Genomic DNA, 22,370 nt, shown 5'->3' on the forward strand with positions numbered 1-22,370 from the left:
ACTCAAGACAATGAGAGATGGATGTGTTTTCTTACTGCGGTACTTTTCAAAATCATTGGCCCCTAGTAGATTATCAAACTATATACTTTGCAAAATCAGAATGATGTGAAATGCTATTTCAGTGTTTTAATTTTATTTTTAAATTTATGAGTGAGGTTGGTCATCTTTTTACTCAGATATTTTTGGGGGAATGTGTACTGTTGTGTCTGTGTGTGTGTGTGCCTAGAGAATCCCGGAGACGGGGGAGCCTCGTGGCCTGCCATCTATGGGGTCGCACAGAGTCGGACATGACTGAAGCAACTTAGCAGCAGCAGCAGCAGTACTGGTGTGTGTGTGTGTGTGTGAACACTAATAGTGGTTTAAGGTCCATAGCATAGTTTAACTGTCAGATCTGTTCTTATTTATGTTGGGTGCTGATTATTTCTTGTTTATTGAGTCTTATTTGTCCAACTAGATAGTAAAGATTTTGAGCAATAATTGTTTAGTACTTTCTTATATCCCAGGAAGCACATCGATTTTAGTATTAAGTGTTGTCTCAAAAATAAAGAAGTTTGATTTTTTTTTTTTTTAGAAGTTTGATTTTTATGTTTGGTGTTTTGTTGTAATTATTTGTGAAGTGAATTTTTTGTGAGTAATGAATTTGTTTTGTAAAAATGAAGTTTATAGAAAATTCAGGTAGGGAAAAAAATATAAAGAATAAGATAGTCAACTTTCTGACATCTAAGAATAGTCATCATTACTAACTTTAAGAAGCTGTAATTGTGGGCATATTTGGCTGAGTGGTTGGATGAATGGGCAAACAGATAATTCTCTAAAAATGGGATCATATATATTCAATTTAAAATAATAGCAGAATTAATCCTACTGTAATTGACAGTTGAAATAAAACTGGAAAGGTTACTGAATGATCGTTAAGTTACTCTAAGGTTAGAAAGAGAAATAATTTTAAAAACTGAAAGATTGAAGTCAGAGGTTTTTGTGACTGTGTTTGTAAATTTTTTTCCTTTGTTTTATCTGTAATGAAATTTGTAACCAACTTTATAGCTCTTGCCTTGCCTCATTTTAATATTGACAAGACCTTAATTTAAGATGTTTGATTTGAGAATTTTAGTCTGTGATCTGGAAAATGGCCAAGACCAATACTTTTCATGCTGTGTTAGAGAAAGCTCTAAGGTTCTGCAGAGATGCTTCCTCATTTCTGATTTTATCTATTTCATATGTTAAAATACTGTATAAAATTTTGTTTGGGAATAAGAAAGTCCTGCAACCTAAAAAAAAAGTTTGAGAAGCATTGGGTAGTACATATGCTAATAGGAAACTAGAAAAAAAAGACAACTTATATAGCATTGTTATTTACTTCTTTGTGTTTCAAAATTGCCAAGCACTTACATCTCTTGGTTTAGAAAGTGTAGTTCAGTTCAGTTCAGTCGCTCAGTTGTGTCCAACTCTTTGCGACCCCATGAACCGCAGCACGCCAGGCCTCCCTGTCCATCACCAACTCCGGGAGTTTACCCAGACTCATGTCCACTGAGTCGGTGATGCCATCCAGCCATCTCATCCTCTGTCGTCCGCTTCTCCTCCTACCTTCAATCTTTCCCAACATCAGGGTCTTTTCAAATGAGTCAGCTCTTCACATCAGGTGGCCAAAATATTGGAGCTTCAGCTTCAACATCAGTCAGAAAGTGTAGCTGACTAGTTTATGCCCATGAATTAGGAAGTGAAATACTGAGAATTCACGCTGACTGTGCTGACAGTCCCTTATTTGTACTGGATTCTGTCGGCACCACTGTCACGTGTGCGTGTCTGTGACAGCACAGTGACAGTGACAGTGAAAACTGCACATGATGGACTTATTAACTAAAGTTGAAGGCCTTGAAAAATTACTCTGGGCCGGGGCTCTCTAGTCATCACAGTGGTTGATGCACCACAAAACATGTGCCACTCTTCAGAGTGATATTTACCAGCCCCTGTGGTGGCCAGCTATAATGAAAGGTTGGTTAAATTACTACATTTTCCCATCTGCTGCCTTGTGAAAGACTAATCGTTTGATGAATTTGTGCGATTAACATCAAAAGAAATAAAAATTTAAATTACATATTTGTTACAGTCCTAGTGTTTAGAATGGATTCCCTTTCATAATCCACATTGATGGCTTCCATATTTGTGCAGATTAAGAAAATATTTTACTAATCTCAAGGCAAAGAAAAAACTTTGAAGTTTAGGATATGCTAAAAGAAAATTATACATTCTCTTTTCTCACCCCTAAGCAGGAGCTGTGTTTTATAGCTAATGGGTGAATTAATGTTAACTTTAGTATCTGAGTGCATGCTGAGTTTTGTGGAAAGCCAAGGTATTCCTTGATGGTGCTGTTTTGTTTTTTTAAATATCATGCCTCACTAGGGAAATTAAGTACTTTATCACATGATCACATTATTTTAGAATCATTACCTTCAAGGGAGCATTGTTCCTAGCCATAGGCCCCATATTCGTGTGGGAGGTTTTCAGAAAAATCTTAATTGGTAGCAGATGCCCTTATGGTACAAAACAGTATGAGCTTGCATCTTACCAGCCAGCAAATGTGTGTTGGCACATTCTTACGAGACCTTGACAGCCCACTTTCCTCCCTTTACTTTTTTAATCATCGAGGGGCCCTCATCTTTCAGTTAGAAGACTAGAGCTCCTTGTCACCCCCTTCATTCTGAACACAGAGCAGAGCGGAATTGAAGGGGCTGTGACTGTTTTGCTTCTAGGGCGCAGCTTCTCAGGGCAGTGCAGCATGGAAACAGCACAGGGGGTTGTCCAGGCAGTTGCACCCCAGGGCCTTCGTTCACATGCCTGCGTCCAAATCCCCGCTCCCTCTGTGTGATGTAGGGAAGGAGAGGAGTAATGGAACCTTCTTGGAGAGCAACAGTGAGAATTAAGTACGATTTATGTGTAAAGTATTGAACACAGCGTCTGGCACTTAGTGTTTGGCAGATGTTCCTGTTGTACATCATCCAGGTCACTGATGTCAGCCCTGTGTCATTCCTGTTGAGTTAGGTGGCCAAACCCAAACACACATCTGGGGCAAACACTTCCTCTGATGGAATCACTGTCTTCTGCTTAGGGTGGCGCCAAAGGATTCCTGTATCGTGAGAGGAGATTTCACGTGACTGGCCTCATTCCTGCCACGTTACTCGGGTGTGAGTAGCAGGCATTCTAGGACAGTGAACAGTGTAGGACTTCTACTTCCCGTCCTTTTGTTCTTTGCCTGCCTTTGTGTACAGCATATTAGTTGTTGATTCAGATGTAGCAAGGGATTTCTTTTTCTTTTTGAGGATTTATTGAAAGACATTTGATTTATAGGAGTACTTAGCCCACCTCCACTCCCAGTTGTTTTCAGTTCTTCCATTTGCTTTATCATTTTCTGATAAAAATTCACACTGCATGGGGCAAAATAGCTAAGCCTGTGGAGAAATAACACATTTTAGCTCTGTTTATAATTTTAAAGATAATACTTGTTTTTAGTTGTGTCCTTAAAAGGCTTTTTATTTTGTCAAATCTGATACATTGAATATTGTATCTTCAGAATTAAATGTGACCAGGAACTTGTAGTTGCTCCTACCCCGCCCCAGTGTGGCTGTGGATCAAAAGAGCTATCGAACTTGTGTTAAGAGCACACACCATTGGATTTCATGACAAGCTAGCATCATTCCCAAGCAGCAAGACTAAAGCTTTAAATCTAGAATTTTATAACATGTCAAATCCTAATGATAATATGATATCTTAATATAATGTAACCTAATATAGTACAAGCCCTAGGGAAGGAAATGGCAATGTATTCCAGTATTCTTGCCTGGGAAGTCCCATGACAGAAGAGCCTGGAAGGCTATAGTCTGTGAAGTTGCAAAAGAGTTGGAGGTGACTTAACCACAACAACAAGGAATAGCATACCTTATTTCATTGTGCTTTGCAGATATAGTGGTTTATTTTTCTTGTTAACAAATTGAAGGTTTGTGGTAACCTTGCATCAAACAAGTGATTGATGCCACTTTCCAACAACATTTGTTCACTTCCTGTTTCTTTGTCACAATTTTCTAATTCTTGAAATATTTCAGATCCTCTACTGGTAAAATGATTATGATTTGCTGAAGGCTAAGATGATGGTTAGCATTTTTTATCAATAAATATTTTTAAATTACAGAGTGTACATTTTTTAGACATAATGCTATTATGCATTTAATAGACCACAGGATAGTATATATAAACATAACTTCTATATGTGCTGGGAAATCAAAAAATTCATGTGACCCACTTTGTTGTGGTGTTTGCTTTATTGTGGAGGTCTGTAGCTGAACCCACAGTATCTTTGACCTCTGCCTATATAAGATAGTCATGTGAGTGTTGTATAACTTAATTTTGGTATATGGAACTCCCACTTGTACTCATTCAGTTTTGCCATGATAGACTAGGAAGATCTGCTTTTAGTCCCACAGTCACAGGAAAGATGGAGAGTTGGAGAGTGAAGAGTGATGGAAGGTATTGGTTTTTGCCATCTTCTCACCCCTCCCCCACCAGCCCTCATCATCAATAGATGAAATGGGAATGCTGATCCATGTGGTTTCATATTAGTAAAAATGTACATGATTGAGATGGCTCAGCAAGGGTGGGGATGTAACCAGTCATTGTGGAGTAGTTTCTCTGAATTTGCTTCTCAGTGATATCTACTTCTTCTGCTTTCATCTTGGTTAATTCTTACAGGGCAGAACTCATGTTTGTGCTGAAATACCTTATAGTCCACTTGCTGGACATGGTGGCAGACAAAGCTTGATTATAATTTGACACTGAATTCTAAACCCAATAGAGAGAGTAGTTCTTAGTGTGTTTACTTGTACCTACATGGATATTGTACCTACATGGATCAGATCAGATCAGATCAAATCAGTCGCTCAGTCGTGTCCGACTCTTTGCGATTCTTTGCATGGGTACATCAGCCATAATCTTAAAATGTTAAATCATAAAATTACTTAAGGAAAAATATTACTAAAGATACTATTATTCCTTATGGATACATTACTTAGCATACTAGTCTTGAATCAATTGCTCACTGTTATATAGTTTCATGTGTAAGAATAAATACTAGGTAATTCGGGTATCTTTGTGAATATAAATAAGGAGGAATTGGAAAGCTGTTATTCACTCATGTTTGCGGTTGTGCAGTGAGCGGAGTAGAGGAGTCATAGAAAGTATCGAAGACGTCTAGTCTAGGGTTAGAGAAATGCAATCACAGAAGAAACATCAGAGAATAGTAAGACTTTTCATGGCAATAAATCCGAAGGATGGTAAAGTCAGAGGAGAATGAGATTGCAATAGGAACTGGCATGTGAGATGGACAGATAGAAAAGAGGAAAGAATCTTTCTAAAGGAAGAACTCAGAGCAGTGCCTCAAGAATGTGCTGACTCCCATGTTCAAATATGGTTCCTCACAGCTCTAAATCAGTTTGCAGAACCACAGGAAGAGTAGCCTGGTATATTGTTGTTGTGTCATTGCTAAGTTGTGTCCAGACTGTTTGTGACCCTGTGGACTATAGCCAGCCAGTCTCCTCTGTTCCTGGGATTTCCCAGGCTAGAATTCTGGAGCAGGTTGCCATTCTTCTCTGAGGGATCTTCCCGACCCAGGAGTCAAACCTGCATCTCCTGCATTGGCAGTTGAATTCTTTACCTCTTAGCCACCAGGGAAGCCCAGTCTGCTATATAGCGATAAGGAATAGGGCAGTTCTTTTAGAGAACACACTTTTCATTGACTGAGACTGGAGTCAAATCCTGCTGCTAAGTCGCTTCAGTTGTGTCCGACTCTGTGCGGCCCCACAGACAGCAGCCCGCCAGGCTCCCCCATCCTTGGGATTCTCCAGGAAAGAACACTGGAGTGGGTTGCCATTTCCTTCTCCAATGCATCAAAGTGAAAAGTGAAAGTGAAGTTGCTCAGTCGTGTCTGACTCTTCGCAACCCCATGGACTGCAGCCTACCAGGCTCCTCCGTCCATGGGATTTTCCAGGCAAGAGTACTGGAGTGGGTGCCATTTCCTTCTCCGGGCGTCAGATCCTAAGGCTTCTTAAAGACCTGTTGCAGTCACCCACCAAGATGAGAGTGGTTGTCCTCTGGCCTCAGATGCTGATTGTGTGGCAGGGAGTACATATTTTTAACCATCCCAAGACTTTTATCTTTATTGTAGAATGAGGTGTGGGCCAGTTAGTCTTTAAATGCCTTCCATCTTTGAATTTCTTAAACTCTTTGTCTTTTGGGCAAATGTAAACACAGCTCTCATCCTTACTAGTGACAGTATTTTGAAAACAGGATAAAAACAGGAATAATACTCTTTGTTGAAAAGTAATTTTTACAAACTTTTTGGAGTTTACTGTTTGAACAAAATTTTGGAAGTATGATAAAAGGAAGGAACCCATTTGTATAGATGTTCTATTATTTAAAAAAAATTTTTTTTATAGAGCTTGCCAAAAGTAGAGCTGTATTATCCCTATTCTGGAACATTGTTTGGATTTCTTTTCTATTACAATGAGATGGAAATTTTATAGAGCAGTCAAAGAGTTTAGATACTCTTAATTTCTTATCAAACAGAACACTTAAATAATAACCCTGTATCGCTCTCCCTGCTTTGATTCTTCTTTCTGAAGGATGTTTTCCCTTGAAAACTCCTGAACGTCAGTTAGTGTAATTGGATCTCATTGAAGTAGAGGAAACCATAGGGCAGTGATGCCCTCAGTGGCCAAGGCGCTGTGAGGAGTCCTGGGTGCGTGCCGGCCAAACAGAGACCGTGCACTCGGGTGGAGATTGTGGGTCAGGGGAGAAGTGAATTACAACTCAACTTTTACCTTATAACTTTCACTTTTTAGGGAATAATTTTCTCCCTGGCTTATATGTAGAAAAATACACATTAAAAACAACAGACTAGATAACAAAAGTCCTAAAAATTGTAGCTTTACTAAAATAAGGGATCGTGCCAGTATGACTCTTCTCCCTATCTTTTGGGAGTGAGTGCAACCTCTTTAGCGTACCTTGCAGAAGAAAGAGGAATATGGTTGATTCCTCAGTGTTCCATTGAGAAGGAAAAATAATTCGATGGCTATTCCAGAGGTTTCAGACTTACTTGGAGATTTTCCTAAGGGTTTCTTATAATCCGTATTTTATTTCTGTTTTAAACATTTCTTTGATAGTATCACAGCAAGAAATATTTATCTTTCCTAGAAATACTGCCATAATATTTCTGATTAGGATGATTTTCTGTTTTTAAAATCCTTTAAATTTCATTGTACTAGCAATATATTCTTATTGTTTGTGGTAGTCACGCAATCATGTCTTTTTGCGACCCCATGGACTATAGCCCACAAGGCTCCTCTCTCCACAGAATTCTCCAGGCAAGAATACTGGAGTGGGTTGCCCATCCCTTCTCCAGGAGATCTTCCCAACCCAGGGGTAGAACCGAGGTCTCCCACATTGCAGGGGGATTCTTTACCATCTGAGCTACCAGAGAAGTCCTAAAAGCTTTAAAAACCATAATTTTTTTTTTTTTTTTTAATGACAGCATTCTGCATCTCTTCCCCCCCTCTTCCCTCTCATCTTGGTTAATTCAATCCAAAAGCTGTCGGGTAGGATTGAGTAAGGTGGAAGATCAAATGACATAAAACCTAGGAGCTATAAGGAGCTATAAGAGAGTAAATATAAATAGATCAGTAATTTTAAGACATAAAATTTTAAAATTCTGCATGAAGAAAACTAAGCTATGACATGAACTGGGGAAAGCTTTTGTTCAAAGGGCCAATTTTCTTTGTATGTAAAAATGCTAAGTAGAAAACGAAAGAAGGGAAAGGTATGTAAAGGTTTTGTTGTAGCATTTTTTTTAATAATGTCAAAACGCACCTAAATAGCAGAATAATTAGGCAGTTTCTAAGGAAAAGAACCTTCTATAGCCATTAGGATGATAGTATGAAAATTCAGTGGTGTCCCAATTGTGGGTGATTTTCCCCTTCTATTTTCTGTGTTTTGAATAAAACAAAATAAATCTCCAATAAGCAATACAATGTTATCAGGAAAAATAAATGCTTTATGTAAAAAAAGGTATATACAAATCAATTAGAGAAAGATCAGCAACCCAACAGGGGGTCTGCAAAGGAAAGGAACAATATACTGTTCATAGAAAAGTCTCTTAAGCATATGAAAAAATACCCATTCTCACTCATAAGAGCAATGCTGTAGACTAAGATACTACTTTTTATGTGCTAGTTGGACAAAAATCAGAGTTAAAGCGCTTTTGAAGAGTCCCTGAGGAAGCAAGCACTTTCAAAACTTGCTGGGTTAGATTATAAGTTAACACAACTTCTGCAGAGCACAATTTGGGCATAGCTAGCAAATTTACTAACACACATTCCCTTTGACTAGGAACTTATCCTACTGGCATCCTCCCACATAAACTGATAAATGTATAAAATTATTCATTGTAGCATCATTTGTAGCAGCAAAAGACTGTGAACAACACAAATGTCAATCAGTGGGGGCTGGGGTGTTTCTACAATGGAATGCTCTACAGCCATTAAAAAATTTAGGAACTTTAGGTAGAGTGAAATCTAAGGTATATGTTAAGAGAAAAAAAATATAGAATAAAGTGCGGGCCTTGTTCACTGAAACTTGGTCTCCCCATGTCGCTCTCTCTCAAATTCTGGCTGAGTCTCCATCTGGAGCGTGGAACCCGCCATGCTTGCTAATTATGCCTGGGCTTCTAAGATCCGACCGGGGAGGCCTCAGTGTCTCCTCTCCTTCGGGAGAACGGAAGGACGCCTGCGGCCTACATAAGTGGTGCAAACTTCTTGTCTTGAAGTTTTATTGGTCTCCCGCGTAAACCAAGCTACTCAGCCTCTTTTCTCCACTGAATTTTCCTACTGAGCTATCCTCACCCTATTACTCTTTATATCTTTGATAAAATATTTAAATAAATAGGTCGCCGACGCCGTCCCCGCTTCGAATACCCTGGATCAGCCGGGGCTGGTCCCTGGCAGGTGGCGCCCGAACAGGGACAATTCGAAGTCTATTGTCAGGTTGTTTCCACATCAACTGACAACCAACTAATCTCAAAAATATACAAGCAACTCCTACAGTTCAACTCCAGAAAAATAAATGGCCCAATCAAAAAATGGACCAAAGAACTAAATAGACATTTCTCCAAAGAGGACATACAGCTGGCTAACAAACACATGAAAAGATGCTCAACATCACTCATTATCAGAGAAATGCAAATCAAAACCCACTATGAGGTACCATTTCACACCAGTCAGAATGGCTGCGATCCAAAAGTCTACAAATAATAAATGCTGGAGAGGGTGTGGAGAAAAGGGAACCCTCTTACACTGTTGGTGGGAATGCAAACTAGTACAGCCACTATGGAGAACAGTGTGGAGATTCCTTAAAAAACTGGAAATAGAACTGCCTTATGATCCAGCAATCCCCTGCTGGGCATACACACTGAGGAAACCAGAAGGGAAAGAGACACGTGTACCCCAATGTTCATTGTAGCACTGTTTATAATAGCCAGGACATGGAAGCAACCTAGATGTCCATCAGCAGATGAATGGATAAGAAAGCAGTGGTACATATACACAATGGAGTATTACTCAGCCATTAAAAAGAATACATTTGAATCAGTTCTAATGAGGTGGATGAAACTGGAGCCTATTATACAGAGTGAAATAAGCCAGAAGGAAAAACACCAATACAGTATACTAACGCATATATATGGAATTTAGAAAGTTGGTAACAATAACCCTGTGTACTAGACAGCAAAAGAGACACTGATGTATAGAACAGCCTTATGGACTCTGTGGGAGAGGGAGAGGGTGGGAAGATATGGGAGAATGGCATTGAAACATGTAAAATATCATGTATGAAACCAGATGCCAGTCCAGGTTCGATGCACGATACTGGATGCTTGGGGCTTGTGCACTGGGACGAGCCAGAGGGATGGTATGGGGAGGGAGGAGGGAGGATGGTTCAGGATGGGGAACACATGTATACCTGTGGTGGATTCATTTTGATATTTGGCAAAACTAATACAATTATGTAAAGTTTAAAAATAAAATAAAAAAAAAAAAGAACACACACACGCACAAAAATACTACCTTTTTATAATGTTAAAAAAAAAATTAAAAAAATAAAACTGCGGTTTTGCCTGAAAAAAAAAAAAAAATATAGAAGTATGTATGTAGCATGCTACCATTTGTGTCAGGAAAGGGGAAAGGGGTAGTTAATTATATTTGCCTATGTGCATGGTGTCTCTGGAAATACACATGAGATACAGTCGCACTGCTGTCTCCAGAGTGAACAGCAGGGTGGCTGGGACACAGGAATTGTCAGACTTTGCAAAGACCTTTTTGGATCTGTGAATTTTTAACCATAGGAATTTACCTATATAGTAAGTACATATTCAGTTGAAAAAAATAAAACACCTTTCAGATCACATAAAAAGAAATGTTACACTTTACAGGCCATAGGTGCCAGGTAATATTTTCTTTGCTGTCTAGCTGCAGATGCCCTAGCTATCTGTCTCAAGTAGGATTAGTTACCAGGTTTCCTAACTAAATCATTCCTGGAATGATCCCTATGTGAGATTCTTTTAATGTCTTGCTATCTGTTTTATTTAAAATTTTTACATGAATTTTCAAAACTGAGATCTGCTTGTGGTGAGTATTTTTTTATTGGTCATCTTTGACATGTTTTGATAACAAATATTATTGAGACTATAAAAGAATTGGGAAGGTTTCTTTTCCGTTGCTTCTCAAGGTGGACGTGGTGAGTTGAACTGTTCGTGATATTTTTCCATGGAAGTAATTGTAGTTTTACTCACAGGAAGAAGAAGGAAATACTTGCAAACCACAAAAAACTTGCTGGCTTCAAGATTGTATTTTATCATTATCTCCAACCAATGATCTTATGGTTATAGCTCGGGAACAAAAAGCTGTATTTCTAGTGCGTAAGTACTCTATAATTTTCATTTATTTTAATGCATAGAATAGAAAATGAATTAGGTAGAAAGAAAAAGTGTTACTTCTCCATTATATGGTAGCATTTGATAGCTTGATATGTTGCACAGCACTTTTGATTCTCTTTTATTTCTTTCTCTTCCCCTTTCTTTTCCTTTCTCTTCTGTTTCTTTCCTCTCTGTCTTTCAATCTTGGCTGCAGATACTCTAGCTGTCTCTGTCTGGCACTTCAGAAGCAGTTTTGGGCATTGCCCAATTCTCACAAGGGGCAGTTAGAGCTAAAAAGGCCACTGCCCCCTTCTCAGCAATAATGTGAATTGGGTGACTTTCAACTCTAATTTGAAAGCTCACAGTACTCTTGTTTCCTTTTTGGGGTATAAGCTTAGCTTACAATTTTTGTTGAAGATTAAAGTTTGGCTATATATAGAAGGTGGAAATCCTCACTGATCAAAATAAGGTCTTGTGTTAAATGGGTACGGAGTTGCGCTATTAAGCAGATTTGCTCTCCAATAGCATAAATCTATTAGAAAATTTTTCTTTGCCAATTGAAGATAAAAGTTTTATAAATAAAAATGATGGGGTAATACATAGAATTAATAACTTTATTATATGGATTGCATTGGAAGAGAGACTAAAGAGTTTTGTAACAATCTTATAAAAATTTTTAAACATTATCTTATATTTACTTATAGAAAGACCTACATAAGTTAATATAGAACTATTAAATTCTGCACCTATCATTCTAAAGGAAAATAATGAAATTAATAAATTCTGTTTTAGTATGCTGTAATTTAAGTTATTTTGTGTGATGATTTTTTTTTTTTTTTCCAGCAAAATGGAAACATAGTGATAAAGGGAAGGAAGAAATGCAGTTTGCTGTTGGTTGGAGTGGTTCTTTAAGTGTTGAAGAAGGGTAGGGACCAGTTAGTTCTTTTTGTCTCTCCATATGTTAAATGTATATGTGAAATTGTTTGACTTGTATATCAGTCTGCTAAGACGTTTCGTCATTTGGAATGTTGATTAAATGTATGTTCATTGCAGCTTTAGAGATTGTAGAGCATGATTTGGGCAATAAACTTTAATTTTATTAACCATGTAATTATTAATCAAAGAACCAAAAAAAAAACAACCCTTGCATTTGGAGAGGATTTACAGGAGAGTTCAGAGAGAACTCCATAATATCCTGTTTATATTTTGTCTTTTCCTTTAGTTCAGTCACTCAGTCGTGTCAGATTCTTTGTGACCCCATGACAACATGTGGTCCCCTGGAGAAGGGAATGGCAAACCACTCCAGTATTCTTGCCTTGAGAACCCCATGAACAATCTTTTCCTTAGCTCTCTGTTATTATTATCTCTCTTTTTTTTTTTTTAAGCATACCACATGGCATATGAGATCTTAGTTGCCCAACCAAGGATCAAACTTGTGTCTCCTGCAGTGGAAGTATGCACTTTTAACTTCTGGACCACCAGGGAAGTCCCTCATTGTGAATTTTATTCAGCCAAAAAGTCAAGGGCTGCCATGGTCCTCTCTGCTTTGTTAGCACTGAGCTTGTATTTAAAGGGGACAGTGCTACATTAATTGTTAAAACTCATAAATACTTAAGAAATGCAAGTTAGTAAATTCAAGTTTCTTACCTACCTGGTTAGAGTTTTAAAACCAGATTTCTAGCATGGTTCTGTGATGGAGCTGCTAGCCTGGAACCTGCAGCCAAAAATTGTTTTCAGTTAAATTTTTATGACTGAAAGTTATCTAGTTGGAATGAATAAGGTTCTTTAGACTTTAAATTCAGATAAAAGGCAATCAAATAGAAATCCATAGTACATGCCTGACACTCTGTAGAGACTCAGTGAATTATTTTCTACTCTTGTCAAAATAAATGCTATTTCTCCTTGAGTCATTTAGTCTAAGCATTTTGAAGACTTTTAATTTCTGTCAGAAATGCACATGCAAGGTTCAGTTACTTTAGGGCTTCCCGGATCGCTCAGTGGGTAAAGAATCCACCTCCAATGCAGGAAACACAGATTTGGGTTCAATCCCTGGGTTGGGAAGATCCCCTGGAGAAGGAAATGGTAGCCCACTGCAGTATTCTTGCCTGGAAAACCCCATGAACGGAGGAGCCTGGCAGGCTACAGCCCAAAGGGTCACAAAGAGTCAGACATGACTAAGCATGCAGGCATGACAGGAGGGCCCGAGGCTGTCAAGAGCCTCACCCACTTATGCTAGTGTGTTACTTTAATGTTTTCAGTTACCTAGAGACAACAAACAACCAAAAAGATTCATTTTGTTTGGTGTCTAGTTTGATATATGGGGAAGAGGATTTATACTTTGTTGAATAAACTGGTGATGGTCCTGAGTTTTGACAGTTTAAGGAAGAAGTCAGTAGGCATTATTTTAATTTTGAGGCTTGTCTCTGTGCGTGGGACAAATTTTTCTCAAATCTGCATGTCAGAAAAAAAAAATCTTTTAGGGACCATCCAGCTCATCAGGTGCTTAGAAATAGGTTATCAGCAGCAATTTCTGCAAAATATAAAAAGAAAAAGAAGCCAGCCAGTTGAAATATGGCAAGTCTCCAGAATCATGTTCTCAACAGAAATGCAGTCTGCCTGTTATGTGATTGCCAGTTCCTCCCACCTTCTGCCCAAGTTCTTCACTTATGTGGAGGAGAAGGGAACAATGGGAAATGACTGCTTGGTGATCCCTTGATGTTTTCTTTTGTGTATAATCAGTTGTATACGGTAAAGGTTTGCTTTTTTTACTTTTATGCTTTTCATGACAATACAGAATGAAAAATACTGTTTTTTTTATTAACCTCAAGTGAATGTGACGTTAGCTTTTATGTGAATGGGTTTTATTACCCTCCTTATGGTGGAGTTTTGCTCATTTTTTAAATTTATGTATTGGATACAACTGGTCCACAGAACTCATCTTCCACTTAATTGTCCTTTAACATCCAAACATAGAGATAGAAGAGACATTGATAAATTGATTGGGTAAACATATGATTTTGTCTTTGTTTTTAGGGAATGTGTAACCAGTGCTCTGTGCATCCCACTAGCAAGCCAGAAGAGGTAAGGATAAGTGAGTCAAGTGAGGCTTTTTTTTTTTTGGTTTGATGTATGAACTCTTAAGATCATTGATTTTGTTTGTAACAGGAGTTCCACTGGACGTCCAGACTGGACCTGCATTGTGGTGGGCTTTACTTCGGGTTACGTACGCTTCTACACAGAGGTGAGTTGAGCGTTACGCAGTTGAAAGGCACCATTTGACTGGAAAACCTGGTTCCGCATTCCCATCACACTCCTTTGTGACTCACTCCCTGCCACTTGAATGTGTAGTTATTACTTATGGGGGTGAAGGCTGGGACAGGGGAGGTATGGTGGTAGAAAGTTCTGCTGTAAACTATAGAGAAGAGAAGCCATGTTCTTCTGCAGACTGACCACCTGGCATCCGTGGAAGACCTGTGGGGGAAATGCCGCTCTTTGCCCAGCCTCACCTGTTCAGGTATATTGGTAAGAAAACAAGCAGGGCTCGTCTCTGTGCTTCCTCCTAGAACGGCGTGCTCCTGCTCGCTCAGCTCCTGAACGAGGACTCAGTGCTTCAGCTCAAATGCAGGACCTACGAAATCCCACGACATCCTGGTGTGACTGAGCAGGTAGCGTAAGAGATTGTGTCCAGAGGGACAGTGGCTTTACTCTGAAGTGGTTTCTTCCTTCTTGTTGGGTGGAAACTTTAAGGTATCTTCTCGTGGCACAGTGAGCTCTGCTGTCAGACTTTAGAAATAGAAGCTATTCATAGCTGAGTAAGGAACACCAGTCTTGCTTTTACTTACTGAAATTTCGTGTGCTTTGCTCTACAGTAAAATAAAACACTTAAGTTGGAAACCAAAAGATTTTCTCATTTTTAGAACTTAATAGTGACTTAAGGTAAAAATGGCTTTATATAACCTTGGCTTTATATAACCTTATATCTTTTTTATTTGGACGTAGGTGTTAAAAGTATGTAGAGTAAAAGATTTAGCACTATTAACAACAGAGTTAATAGTGCTACTATATTGCACTAATCTATTTCTCAGAAAAGGGGTTATTCAGTTTTTATTTACTGTGGAAAATATTTTATATTCATTGAAAATTTTGATAGAGAAAATACTATTGAGTGTCTAAGGCACTCCACAGTTTTCACTTCTTCCTAGGTGCTGTGTGAGATTTTGGTTGTCTCACAGTCAAAAATTTTGATTGTGTCTACAGTAATTGTAGAGGCACATGAACTAATAAGCTCTTGTTCAGCACATCTTGTGTGGTACATCATCAAAACTATATAATATGCCTTCTCTCTTGGTGCTGTCCGGCTTCCAAGAGGTTTGAAGTAAGCAGATGAATGTATATTGTGTTCCTTTGTGGACGTAAATTGTGTGATAGACTGGAGTGAAATTTAACCAGTAAGAATAGACTAATATCTGTTCATACTGGTGATTGAGTTAATCAGTAGTATTAAGCATTACCTTATGAGTTGCTAATTTACATGAACAGAATAACTTCTGTGCAAATCTAGAGATGAGGGAGCTCAATTAGGACTAGGGTAATAAAGGAAAATTTCGTTGAGGAGGTAGAGTTTGAATTAAGCCTTGAAAATGGGTATAGAACTTAGAAAAGAAGGGAAAATATTTTAGGTAGTTAGGAAAAAATCAGGAAAGATTCAAACATGGAACTGTGAGACAGCAACTGTGTTAGAAACTGAGAAACTGTCCAATAGTCTGAGTGACCAGATTGTTTTCATAAATTTGAAAGTGAAGCGAAAATCAGAATTGCTTCAGAAGATTTAGAAGCTACTAGAGATATGGCAACCCACTCCAGTACTCTTGCCTGGAAAATCCCATGGACGGAGGGGCCTGGTGGGCTGCAGTCCATGGGGTTGCTGGGAGTCGGACACGACTGAGCGACTTCACTTTATTTTTTCACTTTCATGCATTGGAGAAGGAAATGGCAACCCACTCCAGTGTTCTTGCCTGGAGAATCCCAGGGACGGGGGAGCCGTCTGGGGTCGCACAGAGTCGGACACGACTGAAGTGACTTAGCAGAGATATGAGAAGGAAGTAGTATCATCAAAGGAATCTTGAAGGACCTTGTTCTGGATGAATTGGACTTGTGAGAATCTGGAATCAGGGAGGCTAGTTATCCTGTTTTTTCAGTTATCAGTAATAGAGTGCAGTGCTGCGAGCCAGGACTGGAATGGCTGTGGGAAAAGGGAGGAACATTTGACAGGACTGGGTACTGTATCGAGATGCTGAATTTTTTTTTGGCTGCATCTGGTGTTAGTGATGGCATGTGTGATCTTTGGCTGTGGCACACAGACTCTCTAGTTGTGGTGCTCAGGCTCAGGGCTTGCAGCGTCTGGGCTTAGTTGCTCCACTACATGTGGGATCTTAGTTCCCCTACCAGGGGTTGAACCTGCATCCCCTGCATTGCAAGGCAGATTCTTAATCACTACCACCAAGAAAGTCCCAAGGTGTCAAATTTAAAGAGAAAAATGAGTTGGCTCTAAGATCTCCTGCATTGAGGCATTTGATTTTGTACATGTTTGAGGTGATAGTAGGAAATAAAATGAAATGCCATCATGCCTGTAGTGATACAGAACTACCCTAGAGGTACAAAGACTAGATTGAAGATGATGACTGAAGTCACAGATACTGAACGAACTCTTCCCAGGACCCATTATAGGAAAATGAAACTGAAAGCTGAAGACTTAAGTTACAATGCTGATCGTAAGGAGTTGGGAGAAAATGGAACTATTGCAGGAAACAAACAAGGAACTGTTGGAAATCCAAGACGGTGATCTGTTTATTGAAGCTGCCTCTCAAGAGCCATTTAAAAAAAAAAAAAAACAAATTCCCTGGAAGATGAAGGTTCTTTAAATACTTTAAACTTGACTGTGTTTGTAATAATCTGTTTTTAGAGCTGGTGGAAAAATATAACTCACATTTAAATACTTGCTATTTGCTTTTGTGAGTCAAAATCTTTTCACTGAAAAATATTTATTAAACACATGGAGGGAAGTCTTTGTTGTTACTCTGTATTTTACATAAGCATCTTTCGTTCCAATATATATCAGTTTGTATATCAGAAATATCTATTTGCTGCATCTTTAGTGCACTCCCACATCTATTAAAGATCACAAGAGCAGATTTCCTTGTAATTCAGAACTGGGGGCAGTGAGTATAGTAGGTGGGACGACTGGTCATTGCAGGAGAAGATTCTAAAGGGAGATGTTTTTCTGGAATGCCAAAGAAACCTCTTCTGTGGTTTTTGCACAGAGATCCCTATCATTTAGCTCAATTTCTGCAGCTTTTGGACATTGGTGTTTATAAGAGTATCTTTTTCAGGAAAACAGTCTTGTTTTGGAGATACTTGGCTAGCTGGTGGTTAGCTCCTCCCTGTCAGGGACCTCTCCCCCACTGCCATGCTCGGTGGACTGCGTAAGCTAGGCATTGTCAAAGTGTCATGTGAACCCCGACATCAGCTCCCACCCCTTGTGGCCCACAGAAATGTTTAAAAATGGAAACACCCCAACAGTCCAGTAGAAAAAAAGGACAAGGCAGTTCTCCAAAGAAGAAATATAACTGATCGACAGCATATGATAAACTTGTGAATGATACTGATAATCTCAGAATTATAAGCAGCTACATTTGGATAAGTTTTCACCTTTCAGATTGGCAAAGGTGAAGATTAACAAAACTTGGTGACAGAGGGAGAATCAGGCACTGTCATGTATTGTCGGTGGAATTATAAACGGATAGGTACTTCCTTGAGATAGTTTAATAATATGAATGAAAATGAAAATTGTGAATGCTCTGTGACCCAACAGACCTCCCTGAAGGAATTTAGATCAAAGTGATGTGAAAAGATAGATACAAAAGAATGTTTACTGCAGTGATGTTCGTAATAATGAAAATATTTCATTCATTCATAAACATTTATTTACTGCCCGTTATGTACCCAGCCTAGTTGTAATCACTGAGAATCCATTTTTGAACCAGACATGCAAGGTTTCTGCTTTTGTGGAGCCTACAGTTTGGAGGTGACGGAGGGTAACCAATGATGAACAGCTGGAGATTTTTCAGGATGTTTCCAGCCTCTGATAGGTTCTGTGAGGGAAGTAATCATGTTGATGAGATTGAAATGAGACAAGGAAATGGAGTTGATGTTTGAGACAGACTCAGGAGTAGCCTTTCAGAGCAACCACATTTGTGCCAAGACCTGAGTGATCTAAAGAAAGGCAGGCAGTGACTTGGGAGGTGAAGGTGCAATGACCTCTGTGTTCAGGGTGCAGGGGGAGAGGGGTGAGATGATGTTGGAGGGAGAGGCCCCATCTTGAAGCTTGGGTAGAGTTCAGGTTTTATTCTAAGTGCAGAAGGGAGCCAGTGGAGAGATTTAATCAGGGGAGTAGTTTGTTCTGCTGTGTCTCAGGAAGATCACTCCAGCTGTGGAGTGTGGATGGTAAAGAGGGAGACTGGAATCAGCAGACCAAACTAAAGTCAGTAATTGAAATTTTGGCACATATGATGCAATACAGCATCGCCACAACAAAAATTGATTTGCTCACTTACTGAAATGGAAGAATATCATTGATATATTACTGAATAAGGAAAAACCTGTTATAGAATACTGTATATGGTATAGTCTTGTACAAAAGTGTGTGATTATGTATGACCCTATATACTGAAATACGTCTGGGATTTCAGGTGAGTTTTTCTCTTCTTTTTACTTTTATGTGTTGTTTGCATCCATGTAGTGACTAAATTTCACTTTTATGAAACTTGTACTTTTTTGGGTTACTCCCTTTGTCTATCCTGAAAATATTCACCATGTACAAAGGCTCATATTTGAGAAGAATTTTAAGTCCTTGACCAAAAGGCATTCAAAAAAAAGTCTATTTGTTTTTTACTGTTCCTCTGCCTGCTATTGTCTTGTGTGTTGGGTGTTTGATGGTTGTTTAGTTATAGTATTCCTTTATTTTACATTAATCGTGATATTCAGCTATAACAGAAACATAGATATGCTTATTTGGCAATAATGGAAATATTTTCTTCTTTCTTATTCCTTTAACAGAATGAAGAGTTGAGTATATTATATCCAGCTGCCATTGTGACTATTGATGGATTTAGCCTTTTTCAGTCTCTTCGTGCTTGTCGAAATCAGGTAGCAAAAGGTAATTTGGGGCAAGAAATAGCTAGCTTGTGGTGATATTTGTCTTATTTAATTTAATCTACTTAGAAAAATATGTCTTCTAAATTAAAAAGGGCTTCTGAACTAGTTCTAAAGAGAAGGAAAAAAAAAAAACCCACTACTATAGAAATGAGAGTGTAGTAGATTGCTTCCCTGGCGGCTCAGATGGTAAAGAATCCACCTGCAGTACAGGAGACCTGGGTTTGATCCCTGGGTTGGGAAGATCCCCTGGAGGAGAGCAAGGCAACCCACTCCAATGTTCTTGCCTGGAGAATCCCCATGGACAGAGGAGCCTGATAGGCTACAGTCCATGAGGTTGCAGAGAGTTGAACATGACTGAGCGACTAAGCACAGTAGATTGCTTAATTAGTAAGATAAAGGAGAGGACTAGATCTTCAGCTCTCGTGTTGCCAGCTGAATGGTTGGCTTTTTTTTTTTTACTAATTCAGCAATATGTCTTGGCCAGTTAAGAGAGAAGTTCAGCACTGGGATAGAGAATTCAGTTGTGTCTCACTGAGGAACCAGATTTCTCACTAGATGAGTGCCACTTGGGCCAGCATACTAAAATCAAGTGATTCTGCCTTGCTTCCACTCTCTGGGGCGAAGAAAGCGGAGTGTGTGCAGGGAGCGTTTTCCTCACACTAGGCAGGACTCAACAGGCAGCCAGCGTGAGCTGCTTTTAGCTAACTTGAAACACTTCTGAACAGAAAAAACTTAAGAGCCCTAAATATAATCTATGTAGGCAACTATGTCAGTTCCAGACTTTGGCATGAACCGTGCACTTTAACCTTCCCTACCCATAGTTTAAACTCTGAGGCTATTTGAGGATATTGTGTTTCATTAAAAATCAAGATGTACTGTTATTTTCTGTTCCAATAAGAAGCAAAAATGCTGCCAGTAAGAGTCACGCCATCAGTTTTAAGATTCCAGTTTTAAAGATAGTAAAATAAAAGTAAAAAAGCCCCAAGTCAGTGCAGATACCAGTGTTGGTGCTGACTTACCCCATTTTCTTCTGGTTTAGAATAAAGGAACCTTCATGGCCCTAAAAAGAGCAAAGTTTAGCTTGTAAATGATTTAGCTCCCATAAAGCAGAGTTTAATTCAGATGTGCTATCCAGTTCATAAAGATTGTTCATAAATCCAGAACTAAACTGTAAGACACAGAAGAAGCAATTTCTTCCAGGGAGAGAATGCAGCATCTCACATTGCAATAGAACAGTTTTCACTGTTTTTTCAACAGGTGGGTATATATGATCAGTATCTTCTTGGTTATGTGGTTCTTTAGTAGTACATGCTTTTCTCTAAAGTCAGAATTTGTTTGAATTTTTATACCTATTTTCATAATCTTTTAAATTATTTAAATTTAGTCCATGTAAAGTTTCAATGTCTTTTATTTTGGAGAAATTTCAAATAGTCACCATTAATATATATGTCATTTTCTATAGAAATTTCTATAAGAATTTTCTATAGGTTTAAGAATTTTGTAATTTTCTATGCATAAGAATTCTGCAGTAAAATAAACTAGAAATAGACAGTTATGCTTTAATTGGTATCATTAGACATTTCATTTTTACTACTTTTGAATTGCCATTTATTTTATTATGTATGAGATCATAAAGCCATTTTATCTCCTAGCAAGTAAGTAAGCCATTTACTGCCCTCTTACTATAAGTTGCTCTAAATATCTGATTACTTAGCTACAGATTGTTGTGACTTTTATTTCACAGTATAGGAAAACTGTCTCTGGTTGGCCTTACTTTCAAATCTGAAGTGCTTAGAGGATTACTGTTTTCCTTTGTCAGAGTACTTTTCTTCATCTTCCTGAATAAATGACAAGAATCCAGCTGTATTCTAATACATAGCCTGAGAATGTACTGACACATGGGGTCTTGTGCATGAACCTGTGGCCCCAGGTGTAACTGCTGTTTTTCTTTTCATTCCTCTCTCCCTAGGTGGAAATGCCATGGTCGGTGATCAGCATTTCCTTCATTTTCTTGGCAGTGCTGTCGCTGTTAGCGTATCTTTCTGTCAAGCCTGGTCTCAGTTATTTGCATCTGAGATCCTTCTGTTTTGTCATGTGTGCTTCTGCGGGGTGTACCATCAGGTTTCACTAAGACACTAGTTGCTGCTTCAGGGATTTTATTCACTGTCTTTCTCAAGAGGGAGAAATTGCATACTTGGCTTCAATTGCAGTTTGAATTCACCTTGATTTTTGATGGTAGTCTAGAGTTTTTAGTCGTGTTTTCTAATTCCTTAAGTGTTTCAGAATCTCTTATGTCAGCCAGGTTAGTCTTTTAATATATGTATTTTATGTATATTGTCTTCGTGTGAGTAAATCTCACTGTATGCATGGTTTATATTACTTTATTTTTAATTAGTTTAGAATAATAAGTCGTTATTATATTTTTAATGATTTTTGGTAAAACTTCATTTTCTCCATTATATTTAAGTTTGGTTTGTCTAATTTTTATCTTTGACAGCTGCAGCATCAGGCAATGAGAACATCCAGCCACCACCATTAGCGTATAAGAAATGGGGTCTACAAGATATTGACACAATTATTGATCATGCTAGTATTGGTAAGCCATTACTAGTTCCAGTTCTTTTGGAACTTCTTATACTTTTTAATAGAAGTATCTCATTTATTGGAAATGTAGATTTATTCTCAGGGCTTCCCTGATGGCTCAGTGGTTAAAAAAAAATCTACCTGCCAATGCAGGAGACATGGGTTTGGTCCCTGGATACTGGAAGATCCCCTGGAAAAGGAAATGGCAACTCACTCTAGTATTCTTGCCTGGGAAATCCCATGGACAGAGGAGTCTGGTGGGCTGCAGTCTGTGGGGTTGCAAAGAGTTGGTCACAACGTAGCAAATAACATTTATTCTCATGTGAAAAGAAAATCATTGTCTTCAGTGAGACATTTGGAGGGTAGTTTAGACTTAGAGATGAAGTTAATGTCTTTAAGGAATGGTAGTGGTTTTAGTAATTATGCCCTTAGCATAAGCAGTACTGTACAGTTTTTTTGTTGTTTTGTTTTTATAAGATTGTTTTTTAATATGAGTCATTTTAAAAATCTTTTTTGAATTTGTTACAGTATTGCTTCTGTTTTATGTTTTGGTTTATTGGCCATG

General features: G+C 38.5%; 1 protein-coding gene across 2 annotated transcripts in view; it reads left to right on the forward strand.

Moving 5' to 3' along the window:
• Positions 1-22,370, forward strand: part of RAB3GAP2 (RAB3 GTPase activating non-catalytic protein subunit 2) — a 105,579-nt gene that overhangs the window by 30,404 nt on the left and 52,805 nt on the right. For both annotated transcript variants that reach the window (XM_005905559.2, XM_070385501.1), the window contains exons 3-9: positions 10,888-11,011; positions 11,852-11,933; positions 14,042-14,089; positions 14,174-14,249; positions 14,572-14,673; positions 19,124-19,223; positions 21,720-21,818. In XM_005905559.2, the coding sequence (XP_005905621.1) occupies positions 10,888-11,011; positions 11,852-11,933; positions 14,042-14,089; positions 14,174-14,249; positions 14,572-14,673; positions 19,124-19,223; positions 21,720-21,818 (631 nt within the window). The remainder of the gene's footprint in view (positions 1-10,887; positions 11,012-11,851; positions 11,934-14,041; positions 14,090-14,173; positions 14,250-14,571; positions 14,674-19,123; positions 19,224-21,719; positions 21,819-22,370) is intronic.

The sequence above is a fragment of the Bos mutus genome, chromosome 16, assembly GCF_027580195.1.
Source record: "Bos mutus isolate GX-2022 chromosome 16, NWIPB_WYAK_1.1, whole genome shotgun sequence".
NCBI classification, from domain to species: Eukaryota; Metazoa; Chordata; class Mammalia; order Artiodactyla; family Bovidae; genus Bos; species Bos mutus.